General features: G+C 39.5%; 1 protein-coding gene across 1 annotated transcript in view; it reads right to left on the minus strand.

Moving 5' to 3' along the window:
- Positions 1-501: 501 nt before the first annotated feature.
- Positions 502-19,319, minus strand: part of FNDC3B (fibronectin type III domain containing 3B) — a 195,702-nt gene continuing 176,884 nt past the window's right edge. The window contains exons 23-25 of the mRNA XM_061374824.1: positions 18,268-18,480; positions 4,931-5,097; positions 502-957 (exon numbers count right to left, since the gene is read on the minus strand). Of these exons, the coding sequence (XP_061230808.1) occupies positions 785-957; positions 4,931-5,097; positions 18,268-18,480 (553 nt within the window). The 3' untranslated portion in view covers positions 502-784. The remainder of the gene's footprint in view (positions 958-4,930; positions 5,098-18,267; positions 18,481-19,319) is intronic.

Consider the following 19,319-nt stretch of genomic DNA (forward strand, 5'->3'; position numbering starts at 1 on the left):
CATGCAAAATATATACTCACTTGCAGGGAACAAAACTGATTTAAAGTAAATTTAGGGCTTGCACTTTAATTAAGTTAACATCATTAACATTAGTTTTCAGTTAAATAGTGGCAAGTGACTGCACCCATGCCACAGCAAAGTTAAATGCATTAACCAGAATATCACTGAAAGACATGTATTTCATCTCCTTTTCACATAATGTCTCTCTCTGGAGACATTCAAAACCCACCTGGACACGTTCCTGTGTAAACTTATTTAGGTGTTCCTGCTCCAGCAGGGGGATTGGACTAGATGATCTTTTGAGGTCTCTTCCAGTCTCTAGCATACTGTGATACTGTGATAATAGGAACTATGAGCATGCATATAGCTACTGCAGCTTAGCTGACAGACCGTAGGTCAGTGATGTGACCCAGTGATGACACAGCACCCACAATCATGATGAAGATAACTCATTCTGATGGGCAAAACTGATTTCTGAGAAGGTAAAATAGTGGAACTCTCCCTCTCTTCCACGGCTGGTTATCAGTTGAGAAGAAAGCACGGGTGGACAGAACCGTAGCTTTTCAAAGGTTAGATCCTTTAGAAATAGTGATTAATTATGGACAGAGTGCAAATCACTTCAACAGAAAACCATGTTCTATGTACCTCCTCAGGGGAAACCCCAACCTACTACAGCCCTTAATTTTGACTCAGCCTTTACCAAAGTTCCCCTGACACATCACCATAGGGTGCAATTCAATACAGTAGAACAAAGCAGCACAGCAAATGTTCAAAAACTCTTCCTTTATCTCATCAATTTAGCAATATTAAAACGAGACTGCTTTCCTACCTGCTTGTATTCAGATTCTCTTCCAACCAGTACCTGCAGAACATAACCAACAGGATCTCCCTTCATGGGTGGGACCATTTCCCAGGTAATTTCACAGGTATTTCCTCCTAGCTGTGTCACTCGAGGAGCTACAATAAAATGAAATGTGTCAGCATTTAATACAAAGATGGCATTGAAATCTCATTCATTTATGTGCACTGTAATATATATGAGAACAGTTAAAAAAAGACCTTTGGGACATTACCACCGGTATCAGTACAGGCTGGGGGATGAAGGGATTGAGAGTACCCCCAAGGAGGACGTGGGGGTACTGGTGGATTAAAGACTGGGTATGAGCTAGCAATGTGTGCTTGCAGCCCAGAAGGCCAATTGTATCTTGGGCTGCATCCAAAGAAGCATGACCAGCAGGTCAAGGGAGCTGATTCTGCCCCTCTACTCTGCTCTGGTGAAACCCCACCTAGAGTACTGTGTCCAGCTCTGGAGTCCTCAGTACAGGGAAGATATGGACCTGTTGAGGAGGATCCAGAAGAGAGCCACATAAATGATCAGGGGATGGAGCACCTCTCCTACAAGGAAAGGCTGAGAGAGTTGGGGCTGTTCAGCCCTGAGAAGACCCTGGGAGACTTTATTCCTGCCTTTCAGTTCTTAAAAGGGGCCTATAAAAAAGATGGGGAGAAACTTTTTGACAGGGCCTGTTGCAATAGGATGAGGGGAGATGGTTTTAAAGTAAAAAGGGGAGATTCAGGATGGACACAAGGAAGAAATTTTTTACAACCAGAGTGGTAAAATACTGGCACAAGTTGCCCAGAGAGGTGGTGGATGTGTCATTCCTGGAGACATTCAAGGCCAGGCTGATGTGGTTCTGGACAACCTCATCTAATTGAAGATGTCTCTGCTCATTGCAGGGGATTGGACTAGATGACCTTTGAAGGTCCATTTCAACCCTAACTATTCTATGATTCTATGATATTCTACACCGTATTTATGTGGCCAAAACATCAAATTGCCGTCATGGCTGGATGAAAGAAGCAAAACTTTAAAGTCACTCAAAACTCTCATTTATTTCAGCACAGTCTTGCCTGATTAAGCATAAGATTCTTGTGGTACCGAACAGTAACAAACACTATCCACAGAAAACTGAGTGAAATTTAGAGCTGATTAACAAGCTCCTAGGACATTTATTGTAGGATCCAGATCACTTCTGCAGAAGGAGAACTAGCTGTTAGACCATGTCTCACCCGTCAGTTGTGTGAGCTGCTGGAAAGTGTGAGTGGACATGACAGAAAACTCTGAACTTTTAAAATTCAATTGCAGTGCTGTACACTGATCTTTTCAAAGCAGAAACAAACACAGAAATTACACTATTGTTACTAGAAGCAGCAGTTTCATGAAGTTCTGACCAAACACCTGTGCCAGTGGAGATGCCTCTGTATTCCTCCCATGCTTCACATCATCGAAAGAGAGAAATAATATCAAACACTTCATTCAGGAAAAATAGAAGAAGGGATGTGGAAAGGGAAGCTAAATAATCCTCTGTATTAGAGATTAAGTCCAGCCTAGGAAATAAAAGTTATAAGCATAATTTTAAAGACTTGGACTCACATCTGCTTCTGAGCCTGACATTCAGATGATCAGATGTGCCAGCCAGGCTTAGACTAGGACTTTCACTAGAATTCTAGAGAAATTCAGTCAGCTCTTACAATGCTGCTGTCCTTGGGAGAAAGGCCTTTCACCAGCTGAAAGCCAAAAGATGCTGCACTATGCCCAACAGCAAGCTTGCAGGTGAGCCGAGCACAGTACTAACGGCGGCAGCATGTTTAAATGTACAATTAAGCATCTGCCACTGGAAGGCATCTAAACAACTGCAACAGCAACAAAGGTCCACCAACCTCTTGATCAGGCACAGTAAGCAAGAACATGACAAAAAGCCAGAACTGGGAGAAACAATGGTGCTGAATACTCTACCCAGTGGTTAACATGTGCACATGCAAGAACATGAGCTTGTTAATGGCAATCTAGCTTCCCAATCCTATGAAAACAGACAACAAGAGTGTATATCAAAGAAACAAATGCTGCTGCTGCTGCATACATTACATGAATTTTAGACTAATTTGTTACCACCCAAGAGGAACATATGAATCATATTGGGACCCAAATGTAATCAATATCCATTTGCTTCTCTCTGCACATCTGCCAGTGCCGAGAGACTGATAATAGATGACTCCGTCTCAGCTGACAACAACACTCTCAATTATTTTCCCTCCTTCTTCCATCCCTCACCCCAACATACATAGATTTTTGACTGTTATTAACAATAACACTATTTCAGGGTTGGCATCGCTAAGTGACCAATTAGGATACTTTATAGGAGAATAAACATGTGCATGAAAAACTATAGTAAGTTTATCACATACATTCCTCTGTATTCCTCCAAACACAGACAGGAATCAACATTATAATTTTGCCTCAACAGATCTCTTTTCCCTGTAGCATTGCCTCCCTTTGGCAATGTTCACTAATGCAGTTTTTGTTTTGCCCTTTTCCCCATTACAGCCAGTGTTTTGTCATGTACCTGCCGTCCCAGCCCACACATGACGTGGTATTTGCACCGTATTAACTGCTTGATATTCAGTTGAGGGTATGAGTCATATTTAAGAGAATCTAAATAGGCAGGGAGCTCAAAGCCAAAACCTAGGTGAGATTTGAATTTAATAAAATGGATTTCTACCCAGCAGAATGAAAATGTGACTACAGCACATCCCTGTGCTATAGCTTTATGCATTTAGTGCAGTTAAGAGAAGCAACGACAACATGGGCTTGGCATCTGCAAGTGACATACTCTTGTGCCCAGTCACTTCGAAAACTCGCATATGCTAAAGCTGTGAAGTGCACTCGCCCTGCTACTATCACCTACACCAGTCTGGTTCATCTAGCATGGGCTCCCTTAGCTTTGCTGGGCAGCATAGCTCACAACTGCTAATAAGAGTGAATCATGACAATTCACCATTGGGCAAGTATATTTACCCTCAAACTTAACACCAAACACATACATACAGGTAACTTCTTATAGAAGCAGCACTGAAGCAAAAGCCAAAATCCAAAGGATACTCAGGTAGAAACAGAGGTGGGATTCTTGCATATGCTGATTTTAGTATAGTGAAGCCAGTCTCTCAATGTTCTCTCTCTGTGCTCAAGTGTTGTTTTTCCTGTGGAAAATTCAGAGCAGCTAACCTAGGGACTGGGGAAATTGCACCCCAGCAGTGTTCTCCCTTCTCTAAATCTCTGATTACAAACGATGTAAAAAATCACCAAAACCAGATTTTAAATACAGCAGAACAAACAAAACCTCTCTGACAATCTAAGAGTTGCCACTTCTCACAGCAAATGGTACTGCTTGACAAAGGAGATTCAAACATAGAGGGAAAAAAAGGTGCATTTGATTTCAGCTCACTTTATCTGCCAGCTGATACAGAGAATCCACTGCCTCTGCAGTAGTTCTCCTTGGAAAGAAGGAACAAAATTACTTAGGCCAAAATTTAAACACAGTAAAAGACGTTTCATTATAAAACTTCATTTAATTAGGCCTTTTGTTCTTCTGAAGGAACACAAGCTAAGTCAGTTCTAAATCTAACACTTCATGTATGTGAAGTATCATAAGTAATTTTATACATTAATGGAAAAATAAACACAAGTTCCATGCTGAACGTCATTTACACAACTAAAACCAACATTAAACTTTACTAATGTTTAAGCTGGTAGGTATACATATATACTACAGCTGTTACATTCCTTATAGAAGTGCTGTGGTAATCCAGAGCAATCCCTGATAAACACTATTGTTAGCAGCAGCATTTTAACAGTTTATGTGTAATAGTACTGGTTGGTGCAACATCTATAGTGTTTTTATAAATATTTTGGTGGTAATTTAGTTTCCCACCATAATATAACTTGACAATTCACAGAAATACACAAGCAGCACAAACTGATTTTTCACGTGTTATTGCATACTCAGGCTAACCCCTTACAAACTCACTGCATACACACCAACTACTTTAATATTTACGTGTTTCTTATATATAGGTAAAAAAATCTATTACATACCTTTGATTGCAGGTGGGACTGACTTAGTTGTGCAGAAGGTACATATGTCTGAGAAAGGTCCCTCCCCAGCATCATTGACTGCTTGTATTCTGAACGAGTAACACGTGGATTCTGTCAGCCTTTGTATTTTGTATGTATGACTTGGTCCCCTATAAATTGGAATAAACCTGGAAAAAATAAAATGAGAGCATGCAGTTACGTGGGCATGCCTCTGACATTTCTGGCTATTACAGATATCGGCACAAGGTATCTGTATTGTGAAAACTGGCATAATGTGCTTTTCTGAGCAGTTAAAGGCAAGTATAAAAATGGCATGTTATTAGCACACTAACAATGATTAGTAGGTTGGAGGAAGCAGAAGTTCATGGTCCCTTTTCCAGCTACTACTTACCTTGCAAAACGATGACGTGAATAATCAGAAAAATAACTGTCAATGCATTTCCTACTACCTACTAATCAAAGTGGATTCAACCTGTGCTCTGCTACAATACACTGTGTGCCCTGTTGGTTTAAAAGTAAGTTTAAAACAAGATAAATACTTTGAACCCTTTAATTGCTTGCTTTGGACTTCATTCACACATTAAGATCCAAAGACTATATCTTACACTTATCTACGCCATCTTGAACCAGAATAACTGTATTTAAATCAGAACATATGGATTATATAACACAGTAATATGTTTTTTGAAGAGTTCATGGACTGAAGATGGCCTAGTGGCAAAGACAGTATGAATGAGAAAGCACAGGGAAAGCATGAGAGGGATATGGAGGACAGAAAAGGGTGCCCACTTAGGAGCTCTGGGAATGCCCTTGCTGTTTTGAGAGCAGGCTGAGAAGAAGAAAAAGACATGACACTAAGGAAGTAACTTATATAATATTTCCATTGACCAAAGCAAACACCAGCACCCAAAATTCTCCAGCAACGTAATGCAGAACAAAATCTGTGTCACTTAATCTAGAAAAAAAAAAGAAAAAAGAAAAAAAAAAGAAAAAAGAATCAGACTTGATTTTCAGTTGCTCTGCTCAGATAGAAGCTTTCCAGTAATAGCCATATGTTAGCCAGCAATTCCTAACTAAGATCCCAACCCTCCAGGTGCTGAGCAGAGTGGGGTAAGGATAAATAAAGAGAAAACACCCAGCATCTTGCATTAAATCTGCTTAGTCTCTACTGGGGAACAAGGTTTACTTGCAATAGCCCTGGATGTGGAGAAAATAAAATACACTGCTTAGGATCACATGGGTTTTTATTGATGCACAGTTACTCAAATCGTCTTATCCATTTCAGTGGATTTGAAATCACCAGGAAGCCAACAAAGAGATTTGGTTTTGACCTCCACGTCTAGGTGCTAGCTCTATCCTTTGACTTTGCATAAGATACACAGTATAACCAATTTGAGCATTTCAAAGAAACAGAGTCTGTCATTAGCTCTCAGGGACAGAAATCAATTCATGTTACATTATGATTGAAATCCACAGAAGTACAAAGAGATAAAGAATCATCTGTAATAAAAAGAAATGTTCAGATAATTTAAATCGCTTAAAACGTACTCTGAGGACTAATGTGATTTACTACCCCCACTGAGTTTTAGTGATCTCCTCCTCTTGATTGGAAAACAAAGTTCTGTACCTACAAATTTGTAAAAGGATATTTTAGAGCAGATTTCCACAGAAGAATTTAGTTTTTCAACCTTATACAGTTTTAAGGACTGCTTGCTATTCCACATTTTTTAGGCTCACATAAACAGCTATGGCACGCTTTAAAAGACTGCCACAGACCTTTCTCATGGCATAAAATTTCTTGTGATTCACTGTGTGATGAACAAAGCACATGTATTTAGGAGAGCATTAAGACCAAAGAGACATGACTACTGTCTCTCTCTCTCCCTCTCCACTTTTTGTAGCTCAATCAGGTGGCTGGATCAGAAACCACTGCAGTACTCACAGAAGTGCGGAGATTTGTCTCTGACGCTGCTCTAAGGGCTACAGATAGCAAAAGAAAGATTTTTTGACGCAGTATTTTAGACTACTGACCACTTTGTAATCATCTATGGAGCCAGCTAAGCAAGCACGGATAAATACACATTACCAGCTAGCAGACAAGCACACCCATACCCCAGTTTGGGCTAGACATATTTATATGATTAATACCAATAACCTAGTCCTCAAATCACACTTTCTCCTTTTGAATAGGACTAAGATTCCATAACACTGCAAAAACAATCTGGCAGAACACTTGAGCTCCTCCTGTCATTTGGGAACTGGACTAATACTCCAGGTCCATGGAATCCAGTTTCTCTAGAAAAAAATCCTGACAGAAATCTCCACTGCTTTTAACTTCTCTGTCTCAAACCCCATCTGTAATGAAAGCAAAAACCATTATGGAAAAACTTGCATCCATGTTCAAAACACAAAACTATAATGGAAGCACACTTAAACTTCTGAAATTCAGCCATTTTGAAAAGAGGACTTTCAATTTTGGAAGAAGAAAAGCTGATTACTAAGTCAACCAAATGCAATTGCTGTTAGGCTTTACTATGACAATAACACTTCACAACTGTGTTTGAAGATGCAGATCATAAGAAACCTAATGAAGATGACTTGGAGAAATATATCCTACAATCAGTCTCCTGGGCTTTCTGCTGAACGACCACAATGAACTTAAAGCTGAATCAATCAGTGTGATTGCACACTGCTACTGTGATGTTTGCATACATTAAAAACTGTCTAAAGTAAGGTAGTCTGCTCATATCACAGGAAGTTCATTTTTAAAATGTAAATTTAAATCTAACTTTAATTTAAAAAGCACATTTAAATGTGAGAACCTTTCCATTCTTGGCAAGCCTGACATTGTTCACTGTGCTTTATCCAGGCCCTATTCCACACATTTGCTTAAGAATAAGCCATCATTGAGCTTATTTCCAAGGGCTTAATCTCTTATGCATTTAAAAGTTGACTTAATCCGTGTATGGTAAAGATCCCATGTTTTCTATCTCCCTGTCAACTTCTTCCAGCCTCTACTGAGCTCTTCATCAGAACACAGACAATGAATTTTCCTGCTCAGATGCTATGGAATGCCATTAAGCATGGTCACTAACAAAGCACAGCCATCAAAAATCTTTCTGGATTTTCAGGGTGATAGCTGCACTACGCTGTGGGGCTCGCCTTTTTTCTACATCCCACTTCATTTATCTAACAAAAGCTTACATCATTCATAAATTGAACACAAGATCATAGAACACAGAATAGTTAGGGTTGGAAAGGACCTTAAGATCATCTAGTTCCAACACCCCTGCCATGGGCAGGCATGACCCAAGTCCCAGTCTCCACAGGGCAGCAACACAAGTTGCATCAGTGCAACTGAGAGCTGAAAAGTGGAGGGGGCAAGTGCATGGCTCAACAGAGCCCTCTCCATGCCTCCTCCCTGGCATGGCTAGGTGGAAGCTGAGGGATGGGCACATGGTTGGACATGACTGAAATACTGCAGCTTAATAAACAGCCACTTCTTGTCCCTTCAGTCAAAATGGATATGCTTTTAGCTGCAGTGTTGAAAAGGCTAGTTTAACCTTTAATGAAATAACAACCAATATTAACATGCCAATGTTTGCAGTGAAGGTCCCTTAGGAAGTGTGGCAGCTAAGCCTGCCCCAACCTCCCTGAACTTGCTGTTCCATTCCCCATGCTTCTTCTTTAATACAAATATTTACAGGGCTAGAAGGTGAACTGGATTTGAGAACTGATAGAGGGTAAAGATCTCTAAGTAGGATAGTCTTATACTGATAAGTTCCCTAGCTGGTCCAATGTTGTGTTAAAACAGTTGGATTGGCAAAATTGTGGGGATTGAATGAGGACATGAGTGGTTTCAACAAGCCAGAAGTGCTCCTGTTCATATATGGGAACACACAGAATTAAAAGTGTTTACACTTTAATGTCTTATTTTTTCATTACTCTTACTGTCCAAGACAGACAAAACCAAAACAGGATTTGGGGGTGTTGGTCGATGAGAAAATGAACATGAGCCAGCAGTGTGTGCTCACAGCCCAGAAAGCCAACCGTATCCTGGGCTTTATCAAAAGGAGTGTGACCAGCAGGTCGAAGGAGGTGATCCTGCCCCTTTACTCTGCTCTTGTGAGACCTCACCTGGAGTATTGTGTGCAGTTCTGGTGTCCTGAACATAAAAAGGACATGGAACTGTTGGAACAAGTCCAGAGAAGGGCCACGAGGATGATCAGGGGACTGGAGCACCTCTTGTATGAAGACAGGCTGAGAAAGTTGGGGCTGTTCAGCCTGGAGAAGAGAAGGCTGCGTGGAGACCTCATAGCAGCCTTCCAGTGTCTGAAAGGGTCCTTATAAGAATGCTGGGGATGGACTCTTCATTAGGGACTGTAGTGACAGGACAAGGGGTAATGGGTTCAAACTTAAAAGGGGAAGTTTAGATTAGATATAAGGAAGAAATTCTTTCTTGTAAGGGTGGTGAGGCACTGGATGGGTTGCCCAGGGAGGTTGTGAATGCTCCATCCCTGGCAGTGTTCAAGGCCAGGTTGAACAGAGACTTGTGTGAAATGGTTTAGTGCGAGGTGTCCCTGCCCATGGTAGGCGGGTTGGAACTAGATGATCTTGAGGTCCTTTCCAACCCTAACTATTCTATGATTCTATGCTCAAGTGTGTCTCAGCCAAGATGTATTCATTCCCTGATCTCCTGCTTTCAGGTAAATCTTAAAAGTGTGCTAAATAAGCACCAAGAAACTTTCAGTTCTCAGAGGTGTGCCCTGTTGATATTAAAAGACAGTAGGCTGCACATCCTAAACTGGTAACCTGCCTTTGAAAAAATTATTGTCTCTGTGGGTTAATGGCATTCCCAAGGTAATTGCATTATGATTTTTTTAAAGGTTGCACCATGCACAAGTAACACTGTATTGTTCAAATTTAACCTGCTGCAGTGCTGCTCTCCTCTCCACTACATTAACAGCAGAAACTGAAAAGAAAGCAACTTTCTCCAGTGATGAAGACATTCTCCAGAGGCTACTTCCCCTCATCTCATTCTTCCAGACATTCTCATGTCAGTCACGGATTATTCATTTACCTACACACTGTGGAGGAGAGAGAACACAATGTGCTAGAAGGAGTGTTTGGGAGACACCATTGCTGTTAGCCTTTCATCAATACCTTTCTGTTCTCCGTGAAGATCTTCTTGGAAATGTTTTACATGTTGCAGCTGTTTTGTTTTCTCCACTTTAGTAACTTCCAGTCAAGCAAAGGAATATGAATGTACTTGCTCTACCTCTGCTCATTAGTTCTCAGCACATTTTTATTGGCAGGTTCCCTTTCAAACTCCTGGGTTTAATTTATATTTTAGTAACCTGTTTGTCCTTACAAAAATTAAATTTGAAAGAAAATCTACGGTACAGCATTAAATAAGACAGCAATCTCGAGCCAAGGTACAAAGGCTGGAATGAACATCTTAATGATTCTGTCACTGCCCCCCAGAAAAACACGGTCATCTGCCACAGTCTTGGCTGGAGCAAAATTACTAATATAGCGCTGGTCTGACCTGGCAACCTGAGGCTTCATTTCAGCATACAAAGGCAATCGCATAATTGGAAACTGAAGTACACGCATTTCACAGACCAACAGCTCTTTTAATATTATTATTGCAACACCTCTCTTATGTGCACAATTACAGCTCCTACCCACTTCCTTAGACTACTCCTCTATTTTGTTTAAAGAACATTATCAAACACTCACTGATTTACTTGATTTTCTTTCCCCAGTAGCAACTCCCTATACTACAAAGTGGCACCAAGGAAAACAAAACTTCAAAACAAAACCATGTAATTATGAGTAAAGTCAACACACATTCTTTTTTCCACTTCTTCTGTATTTTAAAATGTTCAGCATGAAGAGAAAAACTTACCCCATCCGCACACCCATTGGTGTCCCTATAACCACTACCAAGCTGACCCAATCTTTTCAGCTTTGGGGCACCTTTCCAAGCTACTCTCTGGCATCTCTTGTTGCAGGCAGGTGCTCAGGGAAGGCAAATATCTGGAAAGGGGGTACTGAAGAATTTTGTGCTCCGACAACCTCCCCTAATCCTGACTTCCAGTCCTAACAGGAGTTGTGGACAAAAAAGACAGGATGCCTTGGTCCTTCTGATCTGAAGATCTCTTTTCTAGAAGACACCTTTTGGAAAACTTATTAAAGTATGCTTGTTCATATTATGTTTAGACACCAACCTCCACAATGCACTGTCAACATAATTTTTGTTTATAGGCATCATAATAACAACAACAGCAGGAGCCACTGAAGGTGGCAACTTCTACATCTTTATACTTAGAAAAGCAAAACTTAGTGAACAGCAGAAAAAGGCAGGAAGAGAATAGAGATAGTAGTCAGATGGGAAGAGTATGGTTTTCTTTGCCTAATTACCTAGCACATTTTCAGGCCAAAACCTGACTTTTAAGTTGCTTCTACTAGATCATCTTTTATCTGTTGCTGAATTTGACACATAATCTGTGTTTACCACAAATAGTCACTTGTTAGATGTCTGGAATTATTGAAAATGTGCAAATGCATTAACCTACAGAAACTCCCCACAACAAGAAAAATTACTTTCTTGTAAGAAACTCCTGGGCACATTCAGGAGGAATGGAAGACAAGTCAGAAAAGTGCCTGACAGATGATTCCTGTGTGCAACTCCATCAGAGGCCAAGGAACTGATAGGAAGGACAATACTGAGCACAACTTAACGTGAATTAACAGCATTTGAATAAAAGATCTGGGAGAAATTAGGGAGAGCATCCAATGGCCTGTTGAAACTATGTAGTCAGTAAGAACTAGATGACTAGGCACCTACCAATACCATGGCTTGCAATGGTAACATAGAATCACAGAATCAGCAAGGTTGGAAAAGACCTTTAAGATCATCAAGTCCAATCTTTACCCCAGCACTGCCAAGGCCACCTAAACCATGTCACTGAGGACCTCAACTACACAATTTGTGAACATATTAATTATTAACAGTAGATATGAGTGGGCTTAACAAAGCTAAAACCAGAAGAGAACAAAATCATTCAACTGTGGGAAAGAAATGTTTTTACAGTACAGATTATTTTTTATCTTCTGTCTGCAGCATTACAATCCCCTTTTCCAGCATGGCAGCAACTAACAGTGTCTATGAACCTTAAAAATGAAGTCTTTCAGCACCTCATCTTCACAACCATTTACTGACATGACAGTAGTCTAGGTGATATGTTTCAGCAAAGCTTGTTAAGGAAGTCAAGCATTGTTGCTAGTTCACCAACTTCAGCAAAACGAAGTTGGAACCTAAAGATGTGCTCTTTGAAAACTGGCTAACATGATCCTGGCTGCTGTAAGCTGAACTCCATTACCACTTTAGATGCTAAACAATAATTACTCTGATTAAGGCATTACTTTTCTTATGAGGTTGTCACAGGTGTTCATAAAACAGCTTTCACTACAGTGACAATATTTGGTTCAGATGCTGCTGTTATTTCTGATCTGTCACCTAGAATACTCAGTTACATCCATGAGGTCTGAAGTACCTGCAGTGTACACTGATCAAAATACAAGAGAATGTTGGTCCACTGTGTTTCTATGCAGTTAATTACTAAATTTCCCACCAAATCAGGGATTCTTTGAAAATACTGATGGAATAGCATCTAATTCTGTGTCTCACGAGATTCCTAATAGCTGAAACATCTCATCTCCAACATTTAACATGGTTTGCTCACATTTCACTTTGCCTCAAAAGATGTGTACACAGTTAACTTGTATCTACTAAAAATGTTGGTTTACTCATGTTTCCAGGAACAAAGCGGAAATGCATTAACAAGTAAAGCTTTTGAACTCAAAACAGTTCTTCCTCTTTTCATTTGCACAGCCCTTACTGCAAACCCACAAGTATCTAATCAGAATGCTCTTAATATCAATACTGTTACTAGCAACACTCATCTACAGAATGCAACAAACAATACTAAACAAAGACCGACTGCCTACAAGACTTCTAGATGTCAACTTTCTATTTAGCCAGGCTTGCAGAGTAAATTGCAGCATGCCATATGTCTTGGTGCTCATTCTTAACTGCTTTTCATCACTGTTTTGCCCAATATGAAAATGATTTTTTTGCAAGGATGTGTTAACGTATCTAATTTTATATTTTAATAGAATTTCACAAGCCAGTAAGCCTGATACATATCTGTAATTGCTGTTAAAATGGGTGTAAATTGTCTTGATCAAACCATTAAGCAATTTTTAATTAGACTGCTTGAAACTTGCAGTAACTGGATAATGATTATGCTAGTCATCAGGCAAAGACAGCACATTTAGCAATTTATCTCTCTGTGTCTCTATTCTACCTTACTTCATGTCAATGCAGAGCATACATACTGAGGCTCATACATATGACTACTTTCTAACATACAGAAACTGTCTAATCATTTTGCAAAGACTGCTGCTTAGACCAAATCATCATATGTTATATTCCACTTCGACAGCCAGGGAAATGGCACTGGACACTGTGACCGACAGTCTCCATTTCATTTGTGTGTTCTCTGCCATTTATTACGCTTCCTCAAGGAGTAACTGGGTCACGGAAATTGCTGGAAAGGAAAACAGTTTCTTCTGCTATATACAACTTCAGCATGCTTGGGGAGGGGAGGTTTCCAGCACCACTGGGTGAAGATAACAGGAGTGGGAGAATCACTGGAAGAGATAGGAGCTTCAAAAAAATGAACCTTTCTGCAGAAAAAAAGAGCCCATCTGTATTCTCTGCATTAGCTTTACTGTTCAAAACATGTTTTTATTTTCCTTGGAAACCACCTCCTGATAAGTGCTCTTTGGTTCCTCTCAGCTTGGAAAATATTGGCATAGATTTTTAGAATATACTTTTCTCCCTTTCTTATAGGCTTTCTCTAAACAGTGAAGTAACTTTCCGGACAATTGAAAAAGAGAGCACTACCACGAATATCAGCAACATCTGGGTTTACAAGCACTGAAACAGGTGGGATAATACCTCTCCCCTGGATACAGTGAAGAACATGCAGGTCCCCCTGTTCATACTCAGGCTCTACAGGCTCCTTTCACAACCTACCATACATGAGCAAGGAAAGAAATCCTCAGCCATGGAAAGGCAACTAAGACTTCATATAGCTTACAGCTCAGATGACCTCTGCTGCCTGCACCACAGTAACAAGCACACCTGATATGAGGAATATGAGGGGCAATGCCTCTTGAAATAAACATTCAAGTTAAGGCAAAATTCTCCAAATAGAAAAACAAATGTTATTCCTTCCTTGGAGTCACTAAAGTTTCCACGGCTACACTGAAGTATGGCTATGACCTTTGAGACATTCTTATGTTAACCAGAAGAACAGTGTGTGCACAATGACTGTACCAATATTAATAGTGAAGTTCTATTTTGTGACTGATTTTTCATTTATATTAATGGCAAACACATACAGTTTAGCTAAGTATTTTCCAGCAGCTTAATACCCACATAAATAATGTTTCATAAGTTATCAAAGGGGGCTGCTACTGATCATCTCCTATCACTGGGTAAAAGTCATTTATTTAATACATATCCATAACAAAAGCAATTATATTTTGGTATGTCAGTAAACACCATGTCATACAATTCACTTAAAAATTGTGAATTTCAGAATTGTCAATTCATCCATTCGTATCATTAAAGAACAGGTTTAGGTTGCTCCTTAGCCAACCTTACCAATGATTCTCCCTTAAAACATTAATTTTTATTTGGATTCTGTATACACACAAAAATCACAGAATTCATCTTAGCTGCAATACGTATTCATCTAAAAGAAACACAGGCAACTGGTAAATGACCCACTAATAATGTACTTGCTAATTCTCTCTTTGAATGTAAGCATTTTAAGACACTAAAGAGGTATAATTAGTTGTAGGAGCAACTAAAGACTAATTACTCGTACAGGAAAAAAAATAAATGAAAAGCACTACTATAATTAGGTTCATTTGTTTCACCTGGAGAGGAAAAATCCACAGTATTCTGGAAAATAGTGCAACTTGATTAACATGATTTTTTTGACATTACTAGAGTTAGGAAATGAAGTCACAACTGATAGCTTACTTAAAAAAAAGAAATTTTATAGTCCTCTACAGAAAGGTCAACTACTCTCAGCTAACATTCTCATGTACTGTGCTTTCTAGAAACAGGCTTTTCTTCATTTCCATTTAATGCTACACATAATTGAAAGGACAAGAGATGCTAATTTGATCTTCCTAAATGTCACCCACTGAACAGCAAAGGAGAGCTAAAGCAGGTACATTTCTGATGTTCACACCTTTTCAAGCCCCTACATTAATCAGTGTCAGGAGATTTCCAAGTATTTTGTTTCACAGGTCTTGCAATCGATGAAACATTTAGTCTCCAGCTATTGGCCTGTTACACCTCATTACAGCATGGAAAAGTTAAAAACAATTCTTAATGACCAGGACACATTCAAGAGCACTGGCTGACTATCACTGCATAAACCCAGAGCTCAATCTTTACTAAAGGGCCGTTAAAGCTATCAGGGTCAGAACTCGACTTACTGATGATTTTCTTTTTGCCTTTTTTTTTTTGTTTTGGTCTTTTAAAGCATTTGCTCAGCTTTATATTGCTGTTTGTGCAAATGCTTCAACAGCATTTTAAAGCTAATTCCTATTTTAAGCATCGTCAGTAACAAATGTTACAGTAAGCAAACTGCATATTCAGATTTACTGAAGAAGGCAAAATTGTAATACTGAATTGAGGGACTTCACCATAAAGCTGTTAAAAGCTATTTCAAATATCTCAGGGAATACAGTAACAATATCTTCTGAATGAAGAATGTGACAGAGGTCAATTTTGAGTTATACATTTTTACGCCACATCCTCTTCCCCTGAGTTGGGTTCTATGTCATCGATCAACAGAGGGAAGGGACACCATGGAACATTCCCATAACCCTTTCAAACCATGAAAGACTCCAAAACATCCTTCTAGATCACTGAGTCAGTATAATTTTTTCACCAGAGGCTGGCTTCCTACAGAGGTAGTTGATGCCCCAAGCCTGTCAGTGTTTAAGAGGCATTTGGACAATACCCTTAACTTCTGGTCCCACTGAATTAGTCAGGCAGTTGGCCTAGATCACCTAGATCATCACTGTAGGTCCCTTCCAACTGAAATAGTCTATTCTGTTTAATTATTCCATTAGATGTCCACAGTTTACCTGCATTAGCTCGTTAAAGCACTGCACAACTAGCTAGAGGCTAGTTTCAAAGAACCATATTCCAATATTTTTCACAAGCATACACGTGAGTGAGTAACCCTTCAGTGATGACGGGGCTCATTTTATGGGAATGATCTAAGAGAAGACTCCTAACTCTGTACCTAACTGCTTTTGCTACCAATTCATGTGTGGGCTGTCATTCTGTTCATTAGGAATGATAGCTCTCCTGAATGTACAAAACTTTGCTCTGTATTCTTTTAGGAACATCTCTCATTGTGATTGGTGGACACAACAGGGAGCTAAAAGGGACTGTCAGGGAACAAAATAAACAGAACTTACTGCCAAGAACTGCCAGCTCCAACTGTTCTCAAACACAGCACCTGTCACAGACAGCAGCACACCCATTCTACTCTGCTGTGCCCATGAGGGTGCATGTTTCCTCAGCTGGAGGGCTCAGGGCTATGGCTCATTTTAGGTATTATCTGAACTAATTGTTATAAACTCAGCCACCAAATAAAGCCATTTCATGCAAGAATTCCATTCAAGAAGGAGGAGACAGTGCAATGTAGAGGAGTAGCTTCTGTGCATCTGTGGCAGCTGGTATTGTGTCTAAGCCAAATTTAAAGCTAAGAAGACCTAGCAGAGTAAAAAGCTCAAATTCCTCCTAAAAAACAGCTCTTAAGAGACTATTTGCAGTGGGAACAGTTTGTGCAAAGGGTTATGTTAAAGCCCTATGCAAGAGCAAAGGAGAAAGAGGTTTTCTTCTCTGCTGCCAGAAAACATAACATGTTTGATTCTTACAAGGAAACTTATTGTTTTCTCCAACATCAAAACAGGTTTAAAACAATTTATAGTTCTTCACTATCCTACCTGCGGTGCTACATGAAAGCAAACAAAAGATGTTTCTTTAGAGCTAACTTGATCACATGCTGCTGCAGGTGATGGGCTCCTGCCAAGCATCACCGCACTCTGAAAAAACTGTTTTTATCAGTTAGACTTTGAAATGGGCATTTATATTCATTGGACACCTCTTGGTATTAATACAGAGGAGCATGCACCCTCTCTGCATCAGTATAGCTGAGATACAGGGGATGTATTTAGGCATTATTCATGGATTTATTACTTACAATTAGAGCTTTTGGGCCAGATCTTCAGTTGGCATAAACTCAGCACAGCTCTATTTAAATTAAAGGCATCATGCTAATTCACACCAAATTATGCTCTGTTCTCAGAGTCTCTAAGGATTACCTACTTGATAAATCAGTTATTTTACTTAATTAAACTAGTTAAGACTCTTTCTTAGTAAATTATAAGCCCTCTATGATATTTACTCATTAAAGAGCTCAGACCATTAGGCAATACTCACATATTGTCTTTCTTTCATTCCCTTTTTTATTGATATATCTCATTACAACTTTAGAGCTACATTATAAATCTTTCCCATACAAAGTCTGCATGGGAAAGTACTTTTGGCTTAGCATGACTGATTAATGTTCATTTTTGTGTTTTTTGCACACTGAAAGCTTTCATGCCTTTGAAGAAATTTTTAGGGAAATGAAACATGGTGGATGAGCTCTGCTGCATCCTTATTTCATAATTACTGTGTAGCTACCAAGCTGATGCCAAGCTCATATTTCCTAATGCTCAAAAATATTAGAGCTTTAAAATCCTGACCATCATGTTGCCCAAAAATTTTGCTCTGCTCAGTTCTGCCTTTCCTAGACCTGATTTTGTAACTGTTTGATTTATGAATACACACAGCATGTTGGGTGTAATATCTTTGTCTTATATATTCCAATGGGTAAAGTACTATGACCATGAAAAAACTGGTATTGACTTTTATTGGTGGGGAGCGGGGTTTGCTAAAATTTCAACAGTACAGCTTTATGTTGTTCTATAGCAGGAGCTTTGTTACATAATTTGCTCAGTTAGACTACAGGCACAGAATCCCTGTTAAGACAATAGTTCATATATATTAGTAGGCAAGGAGTAGCTGGAACACAACATTTTTCTTATTGTGAATCACAACTGCACTATGATGAACCAGAATTCATTTTCATTAACACAAGGAAAAGATTCATCTCTCTTACCTTTTATTTCTGTCTTCTATCTGCAAGATATAGACCATATCATCGGTAGTATGAAGCTTGGAGCTGCTGTCTCCCCATTTCAGCTTCAGGCTTTGAGGACCTGCTGCGGCACACTCTAACCGAGGAGGTGAGGGTGGTAACGGCCTAGTTTTTGCTTTAATAAAGTGGCTAAATGGTCCAGCTCCTATTTCATTGACAGCCTGGATCCTGATCCTAAAACAAACAACAACAAAAAAAAAGTTAAATAAAGTGCTTTTATGAGATTCTTGGTATAAAAAAGTCTCAGTAAACAAAGCAGCCTTCTTCATCACTAACACACTGGCCACTCCCAGCTACGAAAGCTTTGCTTTGGCAAAATACAAGGCTCTGTAAACATAACAAGTATTATCATCCTGTTTATATTGTAAGAGCTGCATTGAAGATAACAACTTTGCTCCAGTATTTAAAGGATGGTATAAAGAAAACAGAGAGTCCCTTTTTAAGAGGAGTAATGGGCACAAGTTAGCCCAGGGGTGATTCCAGTTGGACAGAAGAGGAAAATTTTTCACAATGAGAACAATCAGATATTGGAATAATCTCCCCAGTGAAGTGGTGGATTCCCCAGTATTGGACACTTTAAAGATTCAGCTGGACAGGGTGCTGGAACATCTTGTCTAGACTGTACTTTTGTCAAGAAAGGTTGGACCTGATGATTCTCGAGATCCCTTCCAACATGGTATTCTATGATTCCATGAACTGCAGTAGAGGCAGAGGGAAGAGAGATTTGGGTAAGCAATTTCAGAACCTAATGACAGTCCCTTTAACCACATGAACAAGTAACAACTGGATACAAGTGCAACCTGGGCAACATGAAGTGTGTAACTATGAATAAATAAAATGCAGAAGTGTATTGTGGCTGCCTAACAAAGGTGATGGACCTTTCAAATTTAGGTGAAATCATTAAGCAAAAGCATTGGTGTCATTGCCATGAAACCCATCTCCATGTTGGTAAATATCTCTGAAGACCAAAGAACAGTATTATTTTGGCATGTGCAGCATCTCACAAAGCACAT

This window comes from Neopsephotus bourkii, unplaced genomic scaffold (genome assembly GCF_033783945.1).
Source record: "Neopsephotus bourkii isolate Nb327-2 ecotype Australia unplaced genomic scaffold, CSIRO-AGI_Nbou_v1 NB_1654, whole genome shotgun sequence".
NCBI lineage: Eukaryota > Metazoa > Chordata > Aves > Psittaciformes > Psittacidae > Neopsephotus > Neopsephotus bourkii.